The sequence below is a fragment of the Sorex fumeus genome, unplaced genomic scaffold (assembly GCF_029834395.1).
Source record: "Sorex fumeus unplaced genomic scaffold, SorFum_2.1 ptg000030l, whole genome shotgun sequence".
NCBI classification, from domain to species: Eukaryota; Metazoa; Chordata; class Mammalia; order Eulipotyphla; family Soricidae; genus Sorex; species Sorex fumeus.
This window is the reverse complement of record NW_026606087.1, coordinates 5,560,166-5,579,892: the sequence shown is the minus strand read 5'-3', so window position 1 is coordinate 5,579,892 and position 19,727 is coordinate 5,560,166. Positions and strand designations below refer to the sequence as shown.

The following is a 19,727-nucleotide window of genomic DNA, read 5'->3' as shown; positions in this document are numbered from 1 at the left end:
AGGAACCACTGGCCACATGGCCAGATCGGAGCTTTTTTAAAAATTCTTTTCTAGTTATGACTCCATTTTTTGCCTGAGAAATGTTCGTGATCCCATATATAGAGGCACCAAATGGCTATATATGTCAAATGTCCACTGATGATAAGTCATAAAGAAATTCATTGTGACATGATCCCTCATATGTTCCCCTGAGCACCAGCAGGAGTGATCCCTGAGCACAGAGCCAGGAGTAAGCCCTGAGCATCTCTAGGTGTAACCCTTCCCCCCACCCTAAAACAACAACAGCAGCAATTTATTGTGAAACTTTTCTAAATTTTTCCAAACACCCTGCTACCCCCACAGGTCAGTGTTGAGAGAGGGTGAGAGTCCAAAAAAGAGTCAGCCAGCCTCCCCACAGGAGAGGGCACTGGCCTCTACACAAGCATTGTCCACTCAGAGCCAGGTCCCTGGCCCCTGTAAGACATGACCCCTGTCGGATTTGTGTCCTGCGGTTTCTGAAGTGAAGGGCTAGAGAACGTGATGTGAGGCAAGTCCACACCAAAATGTGTTGTGACTGGAGAATACACAGCAGGTCGGGAAGATGCAGTAATGAAAGGAGACAATATAGTCTCAAACCTTTTTACGCTGGTTATCTTTTGAATCAATAATTTGAGATTGAATTTAAATGCTAGTAAAATGAATTTCACCCTTTTTCTACTCCCCCCTCCCTCCCTTCCTGAAATAGTGGCTACTAGAAATTTTACGCATTCCCCCTATTTTCCGTATATTGTTGTTTTTGTGATCACCAGGGACTGCATAGGTGGTTGAGATGCTTGTCCATTGGTTGTGTCAGCACACATGACTGTGGTGTTTGCACACTTGCTTCTTGCCCGGTTTGCACATTTTGGTTGTGGTGCTCGTGCATACTTTAGTTGTGGTGTGCTAGAGAAACAAACTTGGGGTGCCGAGGGCCCAGAGCAGTACCCCCAGGATCACCCTTGGCATGGAGGGGGTGCAGGGATCAGACCAGAGCAAGGCAGGCAGCTACCACTCTCCACCTCAACAGCCTCAACTCTCAAGGTGATTCTCTTTTTTTTGGGGGGGGGTCACACCCAGTGATGCACAGTTGTTATTCCTGGCTCATGTGCCCGAGAATTACTCTTGGCAGTGCTCGGGGTACCATATGGGATGCTGGGAATTGAACCCGGGTCAGTCATGTGCAAGGCAAATGCCCTATGTGCTGTACTATCACTCCAGCCTCAAGGTGATTCTTAACTGTGGCTCCCTCCACCAGCCTTGCCCAGACTCAGGCAAAAAAGGTGCTATTAGATGCTCCAGGTGTGGGGAGGCCAAGGACGTTGCTAAACAGGCTGTAACTTATGACACATACCCCTACCACAGAAAGCAACCTGGCTCTGAGTGGGTAGCGCTGGTGTGGAACCGGTACCCTGTCCTGTGTGGAGGCTGACTGACTCTTGATTTGGACTCTCACCCTCTCTCAACACCGACCTCGACTCTGGACATCCTAAGGCAAAAGTAGGAAGTTAGACACCTACAGACCAGGGCAGATGACGTTTCACACCTTTCGTTTCCTCTCTGTAAAATGAATAGGCAGTTCCATTTTTAGATCCCTCTAGACTTTATAGGCTGTGCCAACCCCGGCTGCATCCTAGACCCCCACTTAACACAAATCAACTGTCATTGCTGAAAGTCCAGTTTCTTCCCCTTCACTCTCGGGATCCGTTGTTGGCATTTCCACATGCCTTCCCGATTTCCTGTGAGTGCCTGACACCGAATGGGAGACTGAATGCCCAACTTTGCCCTTCCTCCCACTCCTCAGGTCTCCTCCATCCTGAATTTTCAGCCAAGTTTCAGCCATTTTCACCCTCCCACTCTCAGTCTGACTCAGGTTCGCTTCCTCTTCCTCTTCTTCCCTTGCCACATTGGCAGCCCCTTAACCTTTGAGGGTGAGTGATTGGACCTTCCTCCCTTAGTGGGATTTCTCCCCAGTCCCAGAGAGATTTCCTTCTATGCCCCTTCCTCCCCCTCTCTTCCTCTCCCCTCCCCTCTCTCCACTCTCCTTCTCTTTGGCAGGAGTGCCTGTGGGCAGGAAATATGTTACATCCACCTCTAATTCTCCAGCACCTACAGTTGTACCTGTAGAGAAAAGGTGTGCGTGGTGTTATCTTCGAGTGAATGAGAGGTTTCCTTTATTTCCTTGGCTTCTGAAGGGGATCAATCTGTCCAGGGAGCTAGAATGATGGTTTCCAAAAGTTTTTCTTTTCCTTTGATAGTACAGCAGACTTGAAAGCAGAACCACACCTACACATTACCTTCCCTTCCTCCCAGCACCCGGGTTCTCTCCTGTTGTCTGAGCTGGAGATGCCCCTTGGCCCTTGCCCCACTGGAGGGTTAGAGCAATTCTTCCCCAGCAGGCTCAAAGCGCTGCCCCTGGACTCCGGAAGCCCATATGTGGACTTCCTCTGCCAGCCTTGGGAGGTGAGGAGCAGCCATTCTGCTGGCCCAGGCCTGCCTCCAGAAAGCAGGTGCCCGTGGTGCCCAGGCATGCCTGCCTCTTGGTGGCAGAAAGAATTCCTGACCAGCACCAGCTCCCAGCAGGCAGCGAGGAGCGGTTCCCCAGGAGCTGTCGGAGATGTTGTGATAAAGAGCCCTGCGTGTTCTTTGGCAGGTTGGAGGCATCTATCACGTAATCGGGGTGAGCGAGATGGGGAGGATCGCCGGCTCCCAGTGTCTAGACACTACCCTCTCTTTGCAGTTTCGAAAACATTTTAATTACAAGCCACTTTCTCAGTGTAAGTTGACCCTCTGGGAAATCATCAAGCACTTCTGAGCAAGTTTGTTCACTTCTTTTGTGACAGCTGCAAGTCGAGTGGAAAGGACATGGGGAAGAATGGGTCCCCTGACCTGGCAGCGTGTAGGAGGTTCTGAAAGGGGAGCCCCTCTCTCCTCTCGATAAAGGCAGGTCTGAGAGCTCCCTTACTGCATGAGGCAGACAACCTAAGCTAACAGTGGGAGTTGCTTCTGCACCTATACATAGAACCACATGTGGAGATGGGGTTTTGTTTTCCAGTGCTCTCTGTGGGTTGGGGACGAGATGAGTCCCCCCACACCTGCAGGAGGCCAGGTCTACCAAGGTGCACTGGGCCAAGTGCTTTTTTTTTTTTCTTTCCCTTTGGAACCGTCAGAATTTCTTTTTCCCTCTAATTGGCTCTGTGATCCTTAAAGTTTTCCCTACCTAAGTCTAGCTCCTTCACTGGTACAAGGTGAGAAAATCCCCACCTTCAGGCAACGAGGATTTCTTTCCATTATCCCCCAAGCCTACACTTTGAAAATAGTTGTTATAATAAACAGGCACATCTCTGTGCTTTGGCATCTCTCTACCACCCATAGAGGACCTTTGTTCACACCAACTTGACATAATCCCAGCCAAATTAGGCAAAGAAGTTATGGCTGACAGCTCCAGCCAGATCTGGCTGTAAAATTGAGTTCCGTCTCTCACCTGCTGAGTGCTGAGTGCCTGAGATGTAACCTCAATTCCTTTCCACCTCATTTAGTAAGAGAATGTGTGAAGCCCCGTGAGCTACCACATCATCCTGATTTATCATAAAGATCTGATTTGATTTTTTTGTTTGTTTATTTATTTGGCAAATATTATCAGATACTTCCTCTGCATTGGGACTCTTCTAGTCCTGGGAATGAGACATGAATGAGAGGCAGGACTTCAGTTTACTTGGAGTTAACACCCAGGAGAGAGTCTCTCAGTGAAGGTGTTGGTCAATACAAAAGAGATTTAAGGTGGTGATAAGCAGAAAATTAGCATGGAAATGTGGTGGAGTGATGGGAGGGACCAGGAACTTAGTGCCAAGGTTTGCTCTGAGACTGGATGGGGAAAGGAGCCTCCATACTCTGTCCTAAGGGCAGGACAAACCAGGGCACCAGGAGTGGCACTAGAAACCCCTTAAATATGGGAGACATTGAGAATGGCCTCAGAAACTCCATGAATATCTTCCTGAACTCCTAAAGACAAAGGGTCACAGGGAAGGGACTAGTTAGATAAGATGATCTAAATGGCCTGTTGTCCAAAAGTCTAGAATAGGGGACCTGAGATTAGCTCAGTGGCAAAGCACTTGCCTTGCACACATGAGGCCTCACATGAACTAAACACAATCCTGACAGCACTACATGCAACTCCTTGCAAGCACCCCCATGAGCATGGTACAGCTGAGCAACGGCAGCCTCAAGTGGTTGCAAGAAGAGAGTCCAAAATGATGACTCTGTCCCTTTAAGGGAAACGTGTCCCAATCTCTGATCCAAAGTCCCTTCCAGTTGGGGTAATACACCCCTCAAGGCTGGGCTCTGTGGGTCACAGGGCAAGAGACAGCAACACACAGCTTCCTGGGGCTCTGCGCTTCAGTGCAGGTAGGGTCCGTTCATGACACTGAAGGTACCCCCACATAAAGCCCTGAAGTTGCCCACATAAAGACAGTGTGTCTGAGCCAAAGAAAGCACAAGGCTCCAGCCGGGAGTGCCATGGTCCCAGGCAGCAGATGCTGATATCTGATGGGCGCCTGCTCAGGAAGAACAGAGGGAGAGGTAGTGGGTCCTCACTCCATTCATGCATTGGCTCTTATGGACAGTTCCGCTCCCTATCAACACCGTCCCCGCCTCTCACTCCCCACTTGGTAGGAACTAACTGCCTGCCTACTGCATTCACTTGTTTCTCCCTGGTGTTCTACTGATGGCTGATTGAGCCCATGTCTGATTGCCTGATTTCAGAACTCTGTCCATTGCACACTTGCCGTTAGGCCTGGAGACCCTCTTAAAGAAGACAATAGGAGGCTGGAGCGATAGCACAGTGGGTAGGGCGTTTGCCAGGCTGGGAAGGTGCTTGGTCAGTGTTACACACGGCCAACCCAGGTTCAATTCCCAGCATTCCATATGGTCCCCTGAGTACCGCCAGGAGTAATTCCTAAATGCAGAGCCAGGAGTAACCCCTGAGCATTGCTGGGTGTGACCCAAAAAGCGAAATAAAATAAAATAAGTTTTTTTTAAAAATAAGACAATGAAAGAGGCCACTAAGTCCTGCAACCTTTTCCTGGACGAAAGCGCCAGGCTCTGGGCTGGTGCTTATCTGGTCACAGTAGGGCCAAGGGGCCCTTGCATTTGTTGAGCCTGTATACAGCTCTGGGCTGCCTGCAGCATCTACTATGTGCATAAGTAAATAGTCTCTCCTAGGTGGCCTCCGCACAGCAGGAGCTGGTGAGTGTGAAAGGCACACCTGATTCATGACCAGGTCCATAGTAGCCTTTCTGCGAAGGTCAACTTGGAACAAGGTCACCCTAGGGACAACCTTCTCTGAAAGGAGTGATAGGATGCAGGGTCTGTGGGGGAGGGACCATGGTGTCCAAGAGGGAGGGAACAGAAGCCAGGCAGGGCAGTGGACCCTGACATTTAGGAAAAAGGAGGCAGAAGGGCGGTGAGAGGAAAGAGCCTGGAATGGAGTGACACACCTGACTTCTGTTCACCTCTGACCTGACTTCTGTTCACCTCTGATCTCAGGCAAATGGAACATGGTGGGGGGAAGCATGAGTTGCACACTGAAGTTCTCTCTTCTGAATGTGACATGGTCTTAGCACTCTGCTTACCCCCCTGTGTCTCAGTTCTGAACCCTTGAGTTGCAGTGAGGTTTGGATAAGTGAATACAGGTGAGGCTTGTAGCCCTATCCTGTCTCAGGACCTCCTCATCTCATTTCTCAACCATCAGCTATGAAGAATGATGCCACTGTCCATGCAGGAAGTGAGCAGGTGTGGTTCAAGCATCCAAGCAGGTCTGAAACATGTGAGATACAGAGGAGGTTCTTCTAGATGGACCTCAAGGGGAGAGGGCTGTTTGTCATCCCAGGCAGGTGGACAGTACTGGCGGTAGCCCACTGGGTTTGCCAGGCTGGGAAGGTGCTTGGTCAGTGTTCTCTCTTGCTCATTGGATTCAGTTCTCTGTGGGGTAGAGAGCACACGTCACAGTGTCCTGATAGGAAAGAGGTATCCTACCATTGCTGTCATTTTTCTTACTAAACTTGCCAGGATCTGCTCACACTGAAGCAGCAGTGAAGGGGGGAAGCATTAGATTAAAATTTACCAAGCATGGTGGGAGAGAGTATAGGGGTCAAGGCGTTTTCCTTGCAGGCAGCCACTCCCAGTTCAATCCTCAGCACTGTATAGGAGTCCAAGAAGCACTGCCAGGAATGATCCCTGAGCACAGAGCCAGTACTAAGCCCTGAGCACTGCCGGCCGGGTGTGACCTCAAAACCAATCTAAACAAAAAATTTCACAATACACTAGGACAATAGTTTCTTGTGGGTTCCCAGCCCTTCCACTCACTTTCCCTGAGAACCTACTGTGGTCTCTCTGGCCTTGTGGTCAAAGTCATGGGCTTGGGAGTGGGTGCTTGAGTTTAAAGCTGGGCCCACTGCTTTTTGGCTCAGATGTGTAGTTTGCATCATAGTTCTGGCTTGTTTCGATCAAATACTGTGTGAGTGCAGGTTGTTACTGTCACGTGGGGGCCCTTGGTAGATGGAACTCAGGGTTTTAAGAAACTTTGTTAAACTAAGCAACTAAAACTAGGCAACTAAAAAGACAAAGAGAAAGAAATGACCGAGTCTATTTCTGGCTGCTAGATTGTTTGTGTATCTCTGCTCCATTTTTTCCCCACATATGGATGAAAACTGGCCTGGGATGTTTTAGCTTTGAATATGTGTCAACTCAGCCCATCTCAGAGACTCTTTCTTTCTCCTGCTCCTCGAGAGGAATGTGGGAGGGTGACACACCCTGCTTTGGGTCTTGGAAGGACTTGTGACTTCTGCTCTACCTCAGGGAGGAAAGGGAGTCAGTCTGGCTGGTGGTTCCCTGCCCCCCTTACAACAGAAACTTCCTGGTGACAATCCTGCCATCAGATACCAGCACTCAAGCCTGGGAGTTTCTTGTGAAGAGAGCACTGGTGAGGGGGAAATAACCTGTAAGAAATAGTGTATACTGTGGTCTGTCACACCAGATGGTATGTCCAAGAAATGTCTGTGTCCATATTATATATCAGCTTTATCCTAATACAAGAAACTTGAACAATTAAATTCTAGTGAATGATCTACATGTTAAGGTATTTGGGAGGAAATGTGCTGATTCTGTAATTTCATTGAAATACACCCAAAAATAAGACTAGTTGATGAATGGATTGAGAGGGGTGGTTGGGAAGGGCAAAGAGATAACAATCTTTTGATAGAATCTAGCTGGTGGGTGTTCACTAAAATGCTTTCAACATTTTAAAATATGTTTGAAAAGTTTTATAATAAAGCTACATCCAAATGTAGTTGTAAAGCTACATTTAAGTGCTGTTTGGAAAGCCGAGGGCTGATAGCACAGCAGGTAGGGTGTTTGCCTTGCACGTGGCCAACCCGGGTTCGATTCCCAGCATCACATATGGTCCCCTGAGCACTGCCAGGGGTAATTTCTGAGCGCAGAGCCAGGAGTGGCCCCTGTGCATCTCTGGGTGTGATCCAAGAAAGCAAAAAAAAGCAGCTGAATATTGATATGAAGAAAGGTGAACATTTTTCTATAATAGATCTCTATTAGAAAATAGCTGTATTATCTATAGCTTCTTTATCTCCATACATATTGCTTTATGGGAAAGAGGTTTCAGGTGGAGAGTAAAACAAGCGAGAAAGACATGTGCCACTTTAAATTTGGAGATGAAATGATTGATACATTGTAGTGTGGATTGGGGGAGTATTGCCTCCTCTGCAGTGTAAGCCTTACCACACCCTCCATCACGATCGAGTCCTGTTCCATGATCACCCTGACCCTTTCCCATGTCAGCTTCAAGGCACCGTGTGCTTCTCGCAAGGTGGCTGTGAGAGCAGGGAGGTGTGGGAGCTGAGGCAGGAGAGAGGCTGGAAGGCAAGGCCACACCAGCTCAAACCCATGGCCAGCTCTTTGAGCTTTGTGTGTCATGGTATAGTGCAACTTTTTTATTTTATTTTATTTTATTTTATTTTGCTTTTTGGGTCACACCTGGTGATGCACAGCGGTTACTCCTGTCACTGCACTCAAGAATTACTCCTGGCAGTGCTCAGGGGACCATATGGGATGCTGGGAATCGAACTTGGGTTGGCCACGTGCAAGGGAGACGCTCTGCCTGCTGTGCTATTGCTCCAGCCCCTAGAGTGCAACTTTAGAAGCACAACCTTAGCTGCTCTGCAGGGACAAGACTGCCAGGGAACTAGGATGGAAGCCAGGAGACCACACAGACCTGAGATCAGGGTTGTGCGTGCGTGTGTGTGTGTGTGTGTGTGTGCGATGCTCTCTTGGATTAAGATGGTGTCAAAGGTGTACCTCATTGCACTCTGGGTATATTCTAAAAGCTGAGCTCGTGAGATATTGCCTGATTGGTTGTGAGGAGAGAAGAAGTGAAGCAGTTAATTTGGCATGTTAGGTTCAAGGAGTTGGAAAAGTAGGAGAGGCAAAACCAGGAGACAGAGGGAAAGGGTGCTGAGCAGGGAGAGTCTGTGGTGCCAGACCAGAGGACTCCAGTGCTTTTGGAGAAGACTCAGGAACAGCTTTAGTATGGCTGGCTGTGGAGCAGTGCTCGGATGGGACAAAGAGAAAAAAGTCAGCTAGAAGCAGGAGCTGTCTGGGCAGCACTAGAGTCCACCCATCTCTTCATTTATTTCTGATCGCAGACGCTGCTCCCTTCATGCTGACCCTCAGTTCTTTTCCCTTCTTGACTTCTCTGCTTCCCTGACTTTCAGCACCATCAGCTTAGGCCTCTGTGTGCTACATCAACCAGCTCTGCTCTGGATGCTCTGGATTCCAGCAGTGCATCCTACAATTCAGCTCGGTTTGGATGAACCCCGGGAGTATGTTAGATTCCACCGGCTAAGGGTACTATCCCAGAAGACCCCACACCTTTTCTCTGCCACACGAACATTGCCTCCTGGACTTCCAGCTGATTGGCTATAAGCAGGCTTCTACAAGCCTGATTGGATCTCCTATTAATTTTGTAAAACCACTAAGAAAACTAAGAAAAGTACTTGAATTCCTAGATTTCTAGTTTATTACAAAGGACCTAACTTGGAATAGCCAAATGGAAAAGACACAGGGAAAGCGAAGGAAGGAAGGAAGGAAGGAAGGAAGGAAGGAAGGAAGGAAGGAAGGAGAAAGGGAGAAAGAGAGAAAGAGAGAGGGGATATAGGAAGGAAGGAAGGAAGGAAGGAAGGAAGGAAGGAAGGAAGGAAGGAAGGAGAAAAAGAGGGAGAGAGGGGAAGGAAGGAAGGAAGGAGAAAAAGGGAGAGGGGAAGGAAGGAAGGAAGGAAGGAAGGAAGGAAGGAAGGAAGGAAGGAAGGAAGGAAGGAAGATCGGCTGAGCTCCCCAATTGATCTGCCCATTTATTTGAATCTGAGCCTCATTGTGTCACTCCTTACCTCCCTAGCCCCAGCCCTTTAGTCATGGAGCATTTCCTGGGGGACTCTTGCATCCATCATGCTCCTGTCCTTTGGTTGCCACTGTGATGACCAGGGAGTTTTATAGCCAGCTTGGTTTGGTAGCTCATCTGTGCAGTGCTCATCGGGCCTGCCACTCTCTTAGTTGTGGTGCACCTTCTGGTGGTGCACCTTCTGGTGGTCAGGTGTGTCCACCAGGGGCCCCTGAGATGCTCACACATGTGCTCACTGACTGTCCCGCCTGTGACAGATACTTGAAGATCTTCCATTGTGCTGCTCTTGTACACCCTCTGCAGTGGTGCCAGAGGCCCCAAACAGCACAACCCCCAGGGCCGAGCTGAGCACATAGGTGAGCACATGGGGCATTGATCTCGCAGCTTCACACTCGCAAGGCAGGTGCTTTCTGTTCCTCAGCCAGGGACCAGGCTCAGGGACCCTTTCTTGACCACAGGTACCAATCTTTCACTTCCACAAATTTCTGGAGAAATTGCAGAACAGCCTCAGGCCAGCTCATACTTACCATCTTTGTTTTTCTTTTCTAGTTTCCAACCCATTTCCTGAGGTCTGGGAATATAAGCTTTCTTTTGGATTCTCTTCAATTCCATAGAGTAGTTAACTGGTCCTTCCATATCTGAGTTGAGGAGAGGACCGTCTGCCCCAAGGAAGCCTAGAGAGAGGAATCTCGGCTTGTGGTGTCAAGCCTGAACTCTGCAATCAGAGGTTCACATCTCAACTGTGACCCTGGTCGAGGAGCTTAACCTTCTGGAACTCCAGCTTCCTCCTGTGCTGAATAGCGATGTATGTGCCTCATTCTGCACTTTTGTTGAAGTGAAAGGACATGTGTTTCTCAGGCAGGTTGGCCCAGCTCTCCCACATGCTAAGCAGACAGCACAGGTGGCTTTTGATTGAGATTGATGTGGATTTGATTTGATTGAGATTTCTGTGGTTCTTCTCAGTGGGGACACATGGGCACCAACACAGGAGGGCTAGTGTGGACACTGTTGATGAAGCCCTTTGAGGTCCAAAGGGGGGAAGGAGGGGTGCGTGGAGCCCACACCTGGATGTAGGGAGCTCACACCTCAGGTGGGAAGAGCCACTGGGCTCTAAAGCCCCCAGACACAGGCAGCGGAGTCCCAGGAACTGGCCCTACAACCTCCAAGCCAGGGGCCTAATAGAGCAGGTTCCTGGGGATCCAGCAACTATAGGTGCACCCAGAAGAGGGAATTCAGGGTCTTGTGGCTGTGCTGACAGCCTTGTCTGAGGGGGGCTGGGGCTCAGAAGGGCAGGGTCAGGAGGAAGGGGACATTTGGCAGAGGAGCTTCTTGTCAGGCTTTGGAGAGGAGGCAGAGAGGACAGCCCATCTCTTCCCGTCCCCTTTCTGTTCAGTTCTGAGTGTGTAAAGGGTGTGCAGCAGATGCTGAGGATGAAATGGGTGGTGAGCCTAAGGAACGGGAGAAGGTGGTGCCTGAATAGGGCCTAGCTGCGATAGATCAGGTAACATTTAGCTCCTGACCTAGAGAGCCCCTTGACGCCCCCCTGTGGGCAGCCCCCTCTGTCCACCCTGTCTCTGACACTTATCCTCTGCATGATCCCAGTTAGGCACAGCTTCCCCCAGCCCTTCTTCTGCACTGCCCCGAGGGACACAGTGAGAGGAGGTGCTGCTCCTCCACTTACCGAGCCTGTGGGTGGCACCAGGGATTTGAAAGCTCTTTCCTGCACAGACTGTTGCTCTGCATGGCCACCCAGATACATCCAGGAACTTTCTGCCTGTGCTCAGAGAAGCAGCTGCTTCCAGGGGAGCGCCCAGAAGGTTGGAGCCACACCAGGCGGCTTGGTGGCACATCTCTGGCACCAGCTCACTGCCCTGGGCGCAGGCCTACAGCTCCACCTGCCTGGCTGGAGCTGCTGCCAGGAGACAGAACCACACAGAACCTCAACCCTCCTCTGGCATGGCTAGTGGCTTCTGAGAGGCCCCAGAGAAGCCCAGGACCATCTGGGCCCAAATCCCCCACAGTTGTGACACCTGCTGGATAGAACATCGGGAATTGCCCTGGCTCCAGTTCTGGCTGTCTCTAGCCTGAAAGCTTCCTCTGCAGGAAGCACATGGACTTGGAGGGTCTTCTGTGCAGCGAAGACATCCCCAAAGCACCTGACCGCGTCTTTATCACCCTCTGGTCAGGTGTTGCTGTAAGACAAGCAGTTCAAGAGCACAGGTCTTGGTCCCAACAGACCACCTCGGTTCACATTCAAACTTTAAAAACGTTTGGTGCCAGGGAAAGAGAGCACAGCAGCTAAGGTGCTTGCTTGCCCTGCTCGCTGCTGACCCAGGCTCGATCCCTGGCACCACATAAAGTTCCCCAGGTACTGCCAGGAGTGATCCCTGAGCATTTCTAGGTACAGTAGTTCCCCCTACCTCAAATAAAACAAAATAAAAAATTGGGGGAGGGGCGGGGGCTCTCTTCTGAGATTTACTTGTAAGTCTCTGGGTCATGGCCGTTAATGAGCTTACTTGGTGCCAGAGGCAGTTCGTGGGAGTGACTGCCAGGCTCCCAGAAGCACAGGAAGATGGGGGAATTTGGCCCATTCCTGACTTTGTGAGAGCCTGGAGATTTTGATCACAAATCCCACATGCCCGGGGTTTTCAGCAGATACATTCTCACGTGTGAGGCTTGTTCTGAGTGTATGGTGATTGGCTGTGAACATGGCAGTGATTGGGTTCTGGAGCTTTTCCGCTGCTGGGGCAGATGGTGGGCTCACCCACTCCTGCTCCGGGATGCCCCAGATAAGACTCAGCGTGGGACGGGGTCTGGAGGCATCTCTGCAGCTTGTGGCTCTCTTCCGAGATTTATTTGTTAGTCTCTGGGTCATGGCCGTTAATGAACTTCTATAGCACCAGAAGCAGTTCATGGGCATGACTGCCAAGCTCCTGAAGAACAGGAAGATGGGGGAAAATACCAAACTTTTAAAATGGTTGTGTGATGGTTGTGTGGTGCCTGGGATCAAACGCAGGGCCTCAGATGTGCAGGGCAAGTGCTCCACCGCTGAGCTACATCCCCGACTCCCAGAGCCAGGCTTGACCACTGATTTGAGTGGCCAGCCTGGGAGACATTTCTTACCCTTTTCTCCCTTTCACTGAGAAATGGGATTAGTGAGAACACTGGGAGCATGTTACTGAGTTGTCCGTGACCCTGTCCACACCTGGCAAGTGAAGTGTCTGCACCATGAAGGTGCAGAGTCAAGGAGAGCAGAGCAGGAGGGAGTATCCAATTGGCTGACTGACCCCATACACACGCTTTCTGTGTCTTCCTGGTAGTAACTGCTCAGAGCTCCCAGGAAGCAGAAGGAGAACGCAGACGGAAGTCCCACCTCCAGACTATTGACCCCTGGTCCACCCACTCGGCCTTCTGGAAAATCTCTGGGAACCCTTTGGCCTTCTTGGTGGGGATTTGCAATCACCACACCCCATCATGAAGGAGGGGCAGGTGCTTATGGAGAACCTCAGGGATGGCACGGGGGTCCTGATTGAGCATAGCCACCTCAGCTCTGTGCCTTGCCTCCAAGTTTCCCTCCCTCACCTCCCCCCTTTAATAAATAGAGTCAGTTTTTCCATGAGATGTTTGCTTCTCCCTGAGATCGCGGAGGCTAAGTCCTGCCAAGCTTATCTATACAATGGACTTCCTGCTGATGTTGGATCTGCCCCACTCTCCACTGGAGAATATATCGAAGAGGCCAGAGCCCAGAGATCTGCTGATGTCAGTGATACTGGTGGCCTTGGCAGACCCTGGTTCCCCCAAGCCTGGGTGGGAATCTGCAGATGTCGACCCAGTGATGCGAATGGAACATCCCGTTACAGCCAGGGAGGTAGCCCCCGGGTGGGCCATGAGGCTATGGGAAGTGCATTCATGCATGAATGACGGGTGGAGATTGCCTTCCCACAATGCCCTCCCGGGGCCCTGAACATCCAGAGATTCAGAAAACAGGCACAGTGGCCTCAGAGCATGGGGGTGCATACTGGCCTGGCAGCCAGATACAAACCCGAAGATCATGAAGAGCTCAGCTCTGGAGAATACTCAGAGAGGACCTGGGGAATATGTACAGTCTCGTTTGGTGGCTCAAGAAAAATCTCAGGCTCAGTTGGGGTATTTTTGTTGTTTTTTGGGCCATGCCTGGAAGTGCCTAGGAGCTACTCCAAGCTTGGTGCTTTGGGGTCATTCCTGGAGGTGCCTGGGGGATCGTGAAGTATCAGGGATTAAACCTAGTCCTCCTGTATGCAAAGCATTTGTGAGCTAGCTTCTCCCACCCTAAGTTTTAATTAAAGTTTTCCTTGCTGGGAAATAAATTCTCAGCCGTGAGAGCCCTCACAGGCCTGGAATAAGTGGCCTTGCTTCTGGAGGGAGCAGATCACAAGTGTCTGCATCGTTGTGGTCTGCCTTCACCCCACCCAATGTCTGGAGCCCTCCCGCAGGCCTGCCAGGGGAGCCCTCGCTTTTCCCGCTTCTCCGTCCCAGCGTGGGTTGCCCACAGTCTGCGGCCTCTTGTCAGGACTCCGAGTTCCCATGTTAATCATAACAAGCGTGCTCCAAGAGGAACTGGCCTGGCCCCTGCCAGCAAACCTTCTCTCTGATAACATCTGTACCGAATTTTCTCTCTTTATACAATTAGGCCCGCTGGTACTTGTTTTGACTTTAGATTATGGTATGATTGGCATTCTCTGAAATTTCAGGCCCCCAAGTATGTTCTGGGGGTTGAGGGGGGTGGGGGCAGGTGGCAGGAAAGTGGCAAGACCACTGGTGGGATTGCAGATTTAGCCAGGAGGGGCGGACACCATCCACTGCTACTGTTTGCACAGAAACAGCACAGCAGCCCCCCAGCTGGTGGGAAAGCGATCTCCTCCCTGGCCCAGGCAGCAGAGCTGGGTCAGGCCTGATGGATGGAAGGATGCGGGCTCCCAGCCTTCCCTTCCTGCCCTTCACCCCACATCCTCCCGCCCCCGCTCCAACTCTGGCCCTGGAGTGACAGAACTCGGCAAACAGGAAAAGATGCACTAAGTGCAAAGAAATGCAGTGATTGCAGACTTCACCCCAAGCCAACCTCACAAGTGTGGGTTTTGGAGTCTTGCTTTGAAATGCCCGTCATGGTCTGGCTATGTCCGAGCTGGGGGAGCTGTTTGGGGTGTGAGATAAGGCACAGAGCCGGGGTGGGGGGAGTTGGCGCTCTCCCACCGGCAAGGAAGCAAGGGGGCTCGCATCCCCACTCCCCGACGTCTCTGGAGTGAGTTCTATCTCAGTGGTGACTTCATTTCCCTTAATTGGGTTCCCACAAATTTCCCTGGGAGGGCCCATCAGCCACACTGATTGTGGTGTGGGAGCTTCTGATATGCTTGTTTGCCCTTTCCCTGGGGGACGCGGGAGGCCCCAGATGAGTGAGAGCTGGATGATGGAATATTTGCAAGAGGAAAGGGAATGCATTTGTGAAAGATAAAGTTTGATCCTGAGCCGAGGGAAGTTTCCAGATGTGTCTACAGTATCCAACTCTAGTGGGATTGGGTGAAGGAAGGGGTACCCCAGTTAGGTGGGTGAAATCTCACCCCAGCATGTTCAAAGGGCACAGCTTGGCAGAGAAGCCTCAGGGAGGGCACCCGGGAGACTCAGCTTAATTGCATTTCCCCCTTCTGTTTTGAGATGATATTGGAGACTTCTCATTAGAATTTATTGGAATAAAGGGCTGGAGTGATAGCGCAGCGGGTAGGGTGTTTGCCTGGTACGCAGCCGACGTGGATTCGATTCCTCTGTCCCTCTCGGAGAGCCCGGGAAACTACTGAGAGTAACCCACCCGCACAGCAGAGCCTGGCAAGCTCCCTGTGGCATATTCAATATGCCAAAAATAGTAACAACAAGTCTCACAATGGAGATGTTACCGGTGCCCACTTGAGCAAATCAACGAACAACGGGAGGACAGTGCTACAGTGCAGAGGGCTTTTGCCTAGTGTAACTAGCTTGGCCCTTGCATCTGTTCCCTTTATTTTTCAAATTACATACAGCTTTCTTGAAGAAGGACAAGGGTCCTTTGAGTTCCAGTGTAAGGCTCTTGCAGAGTCCCTGGCTGCCATCTCTGTTCACCATGGGCCTCATACCTGCAGGACTGAGGCCATGCTCCTTTCCGTGGCATGTGACTCCTTCAGCCTCTCACTCTAGACTCACTCTCAATCTCTCCGCTCTCCCTCCATGCCCTTTACCCAAAGTGTCTGTCACTCCTTCCACCTGCAACTTCTTTCTCACCTCCTTTGAACAGGAGTTCCCCGCTCCATAAATATTTCTTCTGTTTTCACTCCTGGCATATCAGAACGATATAGCATGGCAGACACTGGAATGGGACCACTTGGGTTTGAGTCCTGATTCTGCCTCTCTTCAATGTATGAAACCACAGTCCCACTCCTTAGCTGTATTAGCCTCAGTTGGCCCATCTGTGAAGTAGGTATAATAATAGGTGCTTTTTCTTAGACTTAGAGGATCAAGAGCTTGAATACATAAAGCACTTAAACCAGAGTCTAACACAGTTTTGAATACTCAACAAATGTGAGCTATGATGGTGATAATGATAATGAAATGATGATTATGATGATGGCGGTGCTGGTGGTGATAAGGATGATAATTTATAAAGACCTTCCTCTGTGAATTCTTTTCCAGCTTGCCAGGTGGGATTAGTTTTTTCCCTTCTGGGCTCTAAATAGAACTATATTGAGTGCTAGTTATTTGCTCGAGGCCCTCCCGTTGATCATAGATTTGCTCAAGCGGGCCCAGTAACGTCTCCATTTATCTCATTCAAATATAAGCTTAGCATTAAACTTAGAAGTCCTAGAAGACAGGGACAATAAGAATAACAGCATCTCTAGGAATGCGTGCCAGACTCACTAGCAGTTACTTTTATTTTTATGTAAATATTATATTTTATTGAGTTATGATAGAAATAAGATACAATTCACATGCCATGACAGTCATTCTTTTAAACACTTTTTGTCGTTCTTTTCAAATGGACAGTGCTGTCTTAATTTTGCAATATGCTGCATTTGCTGGTGCTGTTTTTATACAATAAAGTTATGACCTTGCAGAAAATTAAGAGCAGTGTATTTCTGCTTTTTAAGTCAAGCTTTTTTTCTGTTGTTGCTAATTTAATGATTCTTTTACTATTTGTGAAGATGCTAGTTTTTATCTTTTGGGCAGTTATTGTTTACTGCAATGCTTGGGATTGAACCCAGGGCTTCCACATACAAGGCAGTTCCCCACTGGGTTACATTCTTCCTTTCACTTTGTGTGTGTGTGGGGCAAGGGTGGCAGGGAGGGAGCTTTGGGCCATACCCAGAGGTGCTCAGGGCTTACTCCTGTCTCTGCACTTAAAAATCATTCCTGGGGGTTCTTGGAGTTACTGTATGGGTCAGCTGCCTGCAAGGCAAGTGCCCTGCCCGGTAATTTAAAGTCATAGCAACAAAGGTTCCAAGAGGAAAAAACAAGCAATTTATTGGTCTTAGTTTATTCATGGTATTGTGCTGCTGCTACCACCATTACCTAATTTCAGAACATTTTATTGCCATATAAAGAAACCCAGCCCCATCTGCAGTGACTCCCCAATCCCTCCAATTTCCTTTCCATATACAGCAACTAACCTATTTTCCTTCTCCATGGATTTCCTCGATTTCACACTTCCTATGAACAGAATTATGTACAACAGATGTCCCTTTATGTTGTGTTTTATTTGTTTAGGGACCAGAGCAATAGTACAGCAGAGAGGGCACTTGCCTTGCACACTGCTGACACAGGTTCAATCCCCACACGGTCCCCTGTGCACAGCCAGGAGTGATCTCTAAGCTCAGAGCCAGGAGTAAGGCCTGAGCACTGCCAAGTGTAGCCTAACCCCAAACCAAACAAACATGTTTTATTTGTTTAATGTCTTTGCTAAGGTTCATCCATATACCATCACTTCTGTTTATCGTGAGTAATAATCCATGGTATGGAAATACCACTTTTTGTTTATTTGTTAATAATGAGCACTTTGTGATTTCTACTGCTGTGGACATTTTTTATATACTTTGGTGTTGACGTGTGTTTGCAGTTCTCTTGGATATATTTATATAGAGGTATTGGATCACATGGGAAATCCACAGTTAATTTGGTGAGAAATGGCCAAACCAGTTCAAAGCATTCTGCATCATTTTGCAGGGAGGGTCCTTTCTTCCTCCTCCTCCCCCCCTCCTCCCCCCTCTCCCTGCCCCCTCCTCCAAGTTTTTGCCTGTCCTTTTCATCATAATTATCCCAGTGGGTGGAAAGTGCTCTCTCATCATACGGCATTTCAGTAATGACTGATGGCATTGAGCATGAATCTCATTTCCATGGTCTTATTGGCTGTATGTCTATCTTCTTTGAAGAAAAGTCTATTTAGATCATCTACCCATTCATTCATTGAAATATTTGTCTTTTATTATTGTTTGTGTCTTTCGCCTCACCTTTCAGAAACAATTTCATAGTGCAGTGTTTCAGAGATGAACCATAATCTTTGTTGAAAATCATCTTTTTGTCTATAACCCTGCAAGGATTAAAACAGTAGGTCCTTTCCTCTGATAAAGAAACCAAGGGGTAAAATGTTAGAATTGATATTTAGGCCCAAACCTCATACCTTACTTGACCTCCCTCAAACCTCTGAGGGGCGTGGCATAGCTCCTGGAGCACAACAGGCAAGGAGTAAGGAGTGGACCAATAGCAAACCCTACTTATGATTTGGGTGGATGGAGATTTGCTCCTCAGCTCCCTGCGGGGTTTGTCTCTCCATCACTAGAGATCACCAAGTATCACTTTTCTCTCCCCTCTGCAGTGTCTCATCATAGGAGGAGGACCCTGTGGCTTACGTTCCGCCATTGAACTTGCCTACTTGGGAGCCAAAGTGGTCGTGGTGGAGAAGCGGGACACCTTTTCCCGGAACAACGTGCTGCACCTCTGGCCTTTCACCATCCATGACCTGCGGGGCCTGGGAGCCAAGAAGTTCTATGGAAAATTCTGTGCTGGCTCCATTGACCACATCAGTGAGTGGCACTCTTATGGTATTCCAAGCAGGGCTGACCCTGGTGGCCTCTCCTTCCCTCCCCTCCTTTCCTCTCCTCTTCTTTTTCCTTCCCTCTTCTCCTCTCCCCTTCTCTCGTCCTCCCCTCCCCTCCTTTCCCCTCCTCCCCTTCTCCTCTCCCTTCCTCCCTTCTTTCTTCTCTCCCCACCTCCTCCCTCCCCCTATGAAAAGCCCTTTAGGGCCTGCTCTGTGCCCTCGACTTTGCCTGTGGTTAAAGCATCATGAGGTCAGGGGGTACCATGGTCTCTTTACCAATGTACTTCTGAGACACGCATGAGAGAGTGCTTGACTCAGAGTAGATGCTCAAGCACATCTGCTTGAATGAGTGAATGGTAGTAGGAAACAAGCGGAGGTAGGTCACATCATCTGCACACTCAGCTTACTGAGATTTTTGTCAGTGTTGAGGTTGTATATTAATGGGTTATGGAATAATAATAAATATTTAATCAGAAGAAATAATTATGAAAAATAAGAAATAACGCTTATGTGTATTATTAAGAGCAGTAATAATCAGTCCTGCTTGAAGGAGTTGAGTGGGGGGGGGAGGAACATAAATCATGATTGGGTCTAGTTGCCAAGGGCTTCTTAAACAGAATTTGGATGTTGTGAGGCCAGTTCTGGAGAACTATGGCAGGTTTTAGACCAGAAGACTCTTCAGCTACTGTGGCACAGTTCCTGAAGTTCTATAAAGGGGGAGTGCATCCTGATGGGGGGTTATCAGAAAAGTAGGGCTTGAGAGCCTATCTCTTGGGGCAGGATAAACCCTGTGGCTTCAATAGGGCAGCACCCCTCCTTTTGTTGATACATAGCAAGTTCATGTGGGAGTGAGGTTAGTCACCGAGGGGAGACACTAAGCGTTGGCAGAGATTTGGTCCCAGATCTGTCTTGTCACTCGCTTTCCTGTGTGTCTCAGGTCAAATTCCTTAGCATCTTCAAACTTCAGCTTTGTCTCCCATCAAGACCCGAATTTCTGGCCAGCAGGATCTCTGGGAATGGAGGGAGGCCCAAGTCCTATAGAGTATGCCTTATGCTTGACATGACATAGCAGTAGGCATTCAGGAAAGGCTTTGTGTCCAGTGGTCCCTCAGGAACAGAATACACCAGGGCCCCCAGACTGCAGAAGTCAGAGCT

The 19,727-nt window shown here is 49.3% G+C and overlaps 1 protein-coding gene across 5 annotated transcripts in view; it reads left to right on the top strand.

Annotated features, from left to right (window-relative positions):
* The window catches only part of LOC130025014 (F-actin-monooxygenase MICAL2-like), a 124,129-nt gene that overhangs the window by 52,388 nt on the left and 52,014 nt on the right, over positions 1 to 19,727 (top strand). For all 5 annotated transcript variants that reach the window (XR_008792636.1, XM_056115828.1, XM_056115830.1 and 2 more), the window contains exon 3: positions 18,351 to 18,558. Coding sequence is in view for 4 of the 5 variants with exons in the window: in XM_056115828.1 (XP_055971803.1) it covers positions 18,351 to 18,558 (208 nt within the window). In the remaining variant the exon portion in view is untranslated. The remainder of the gene's footprint in view (positions 1 to 18,350; positions 18,559 to 19,727) is intronic.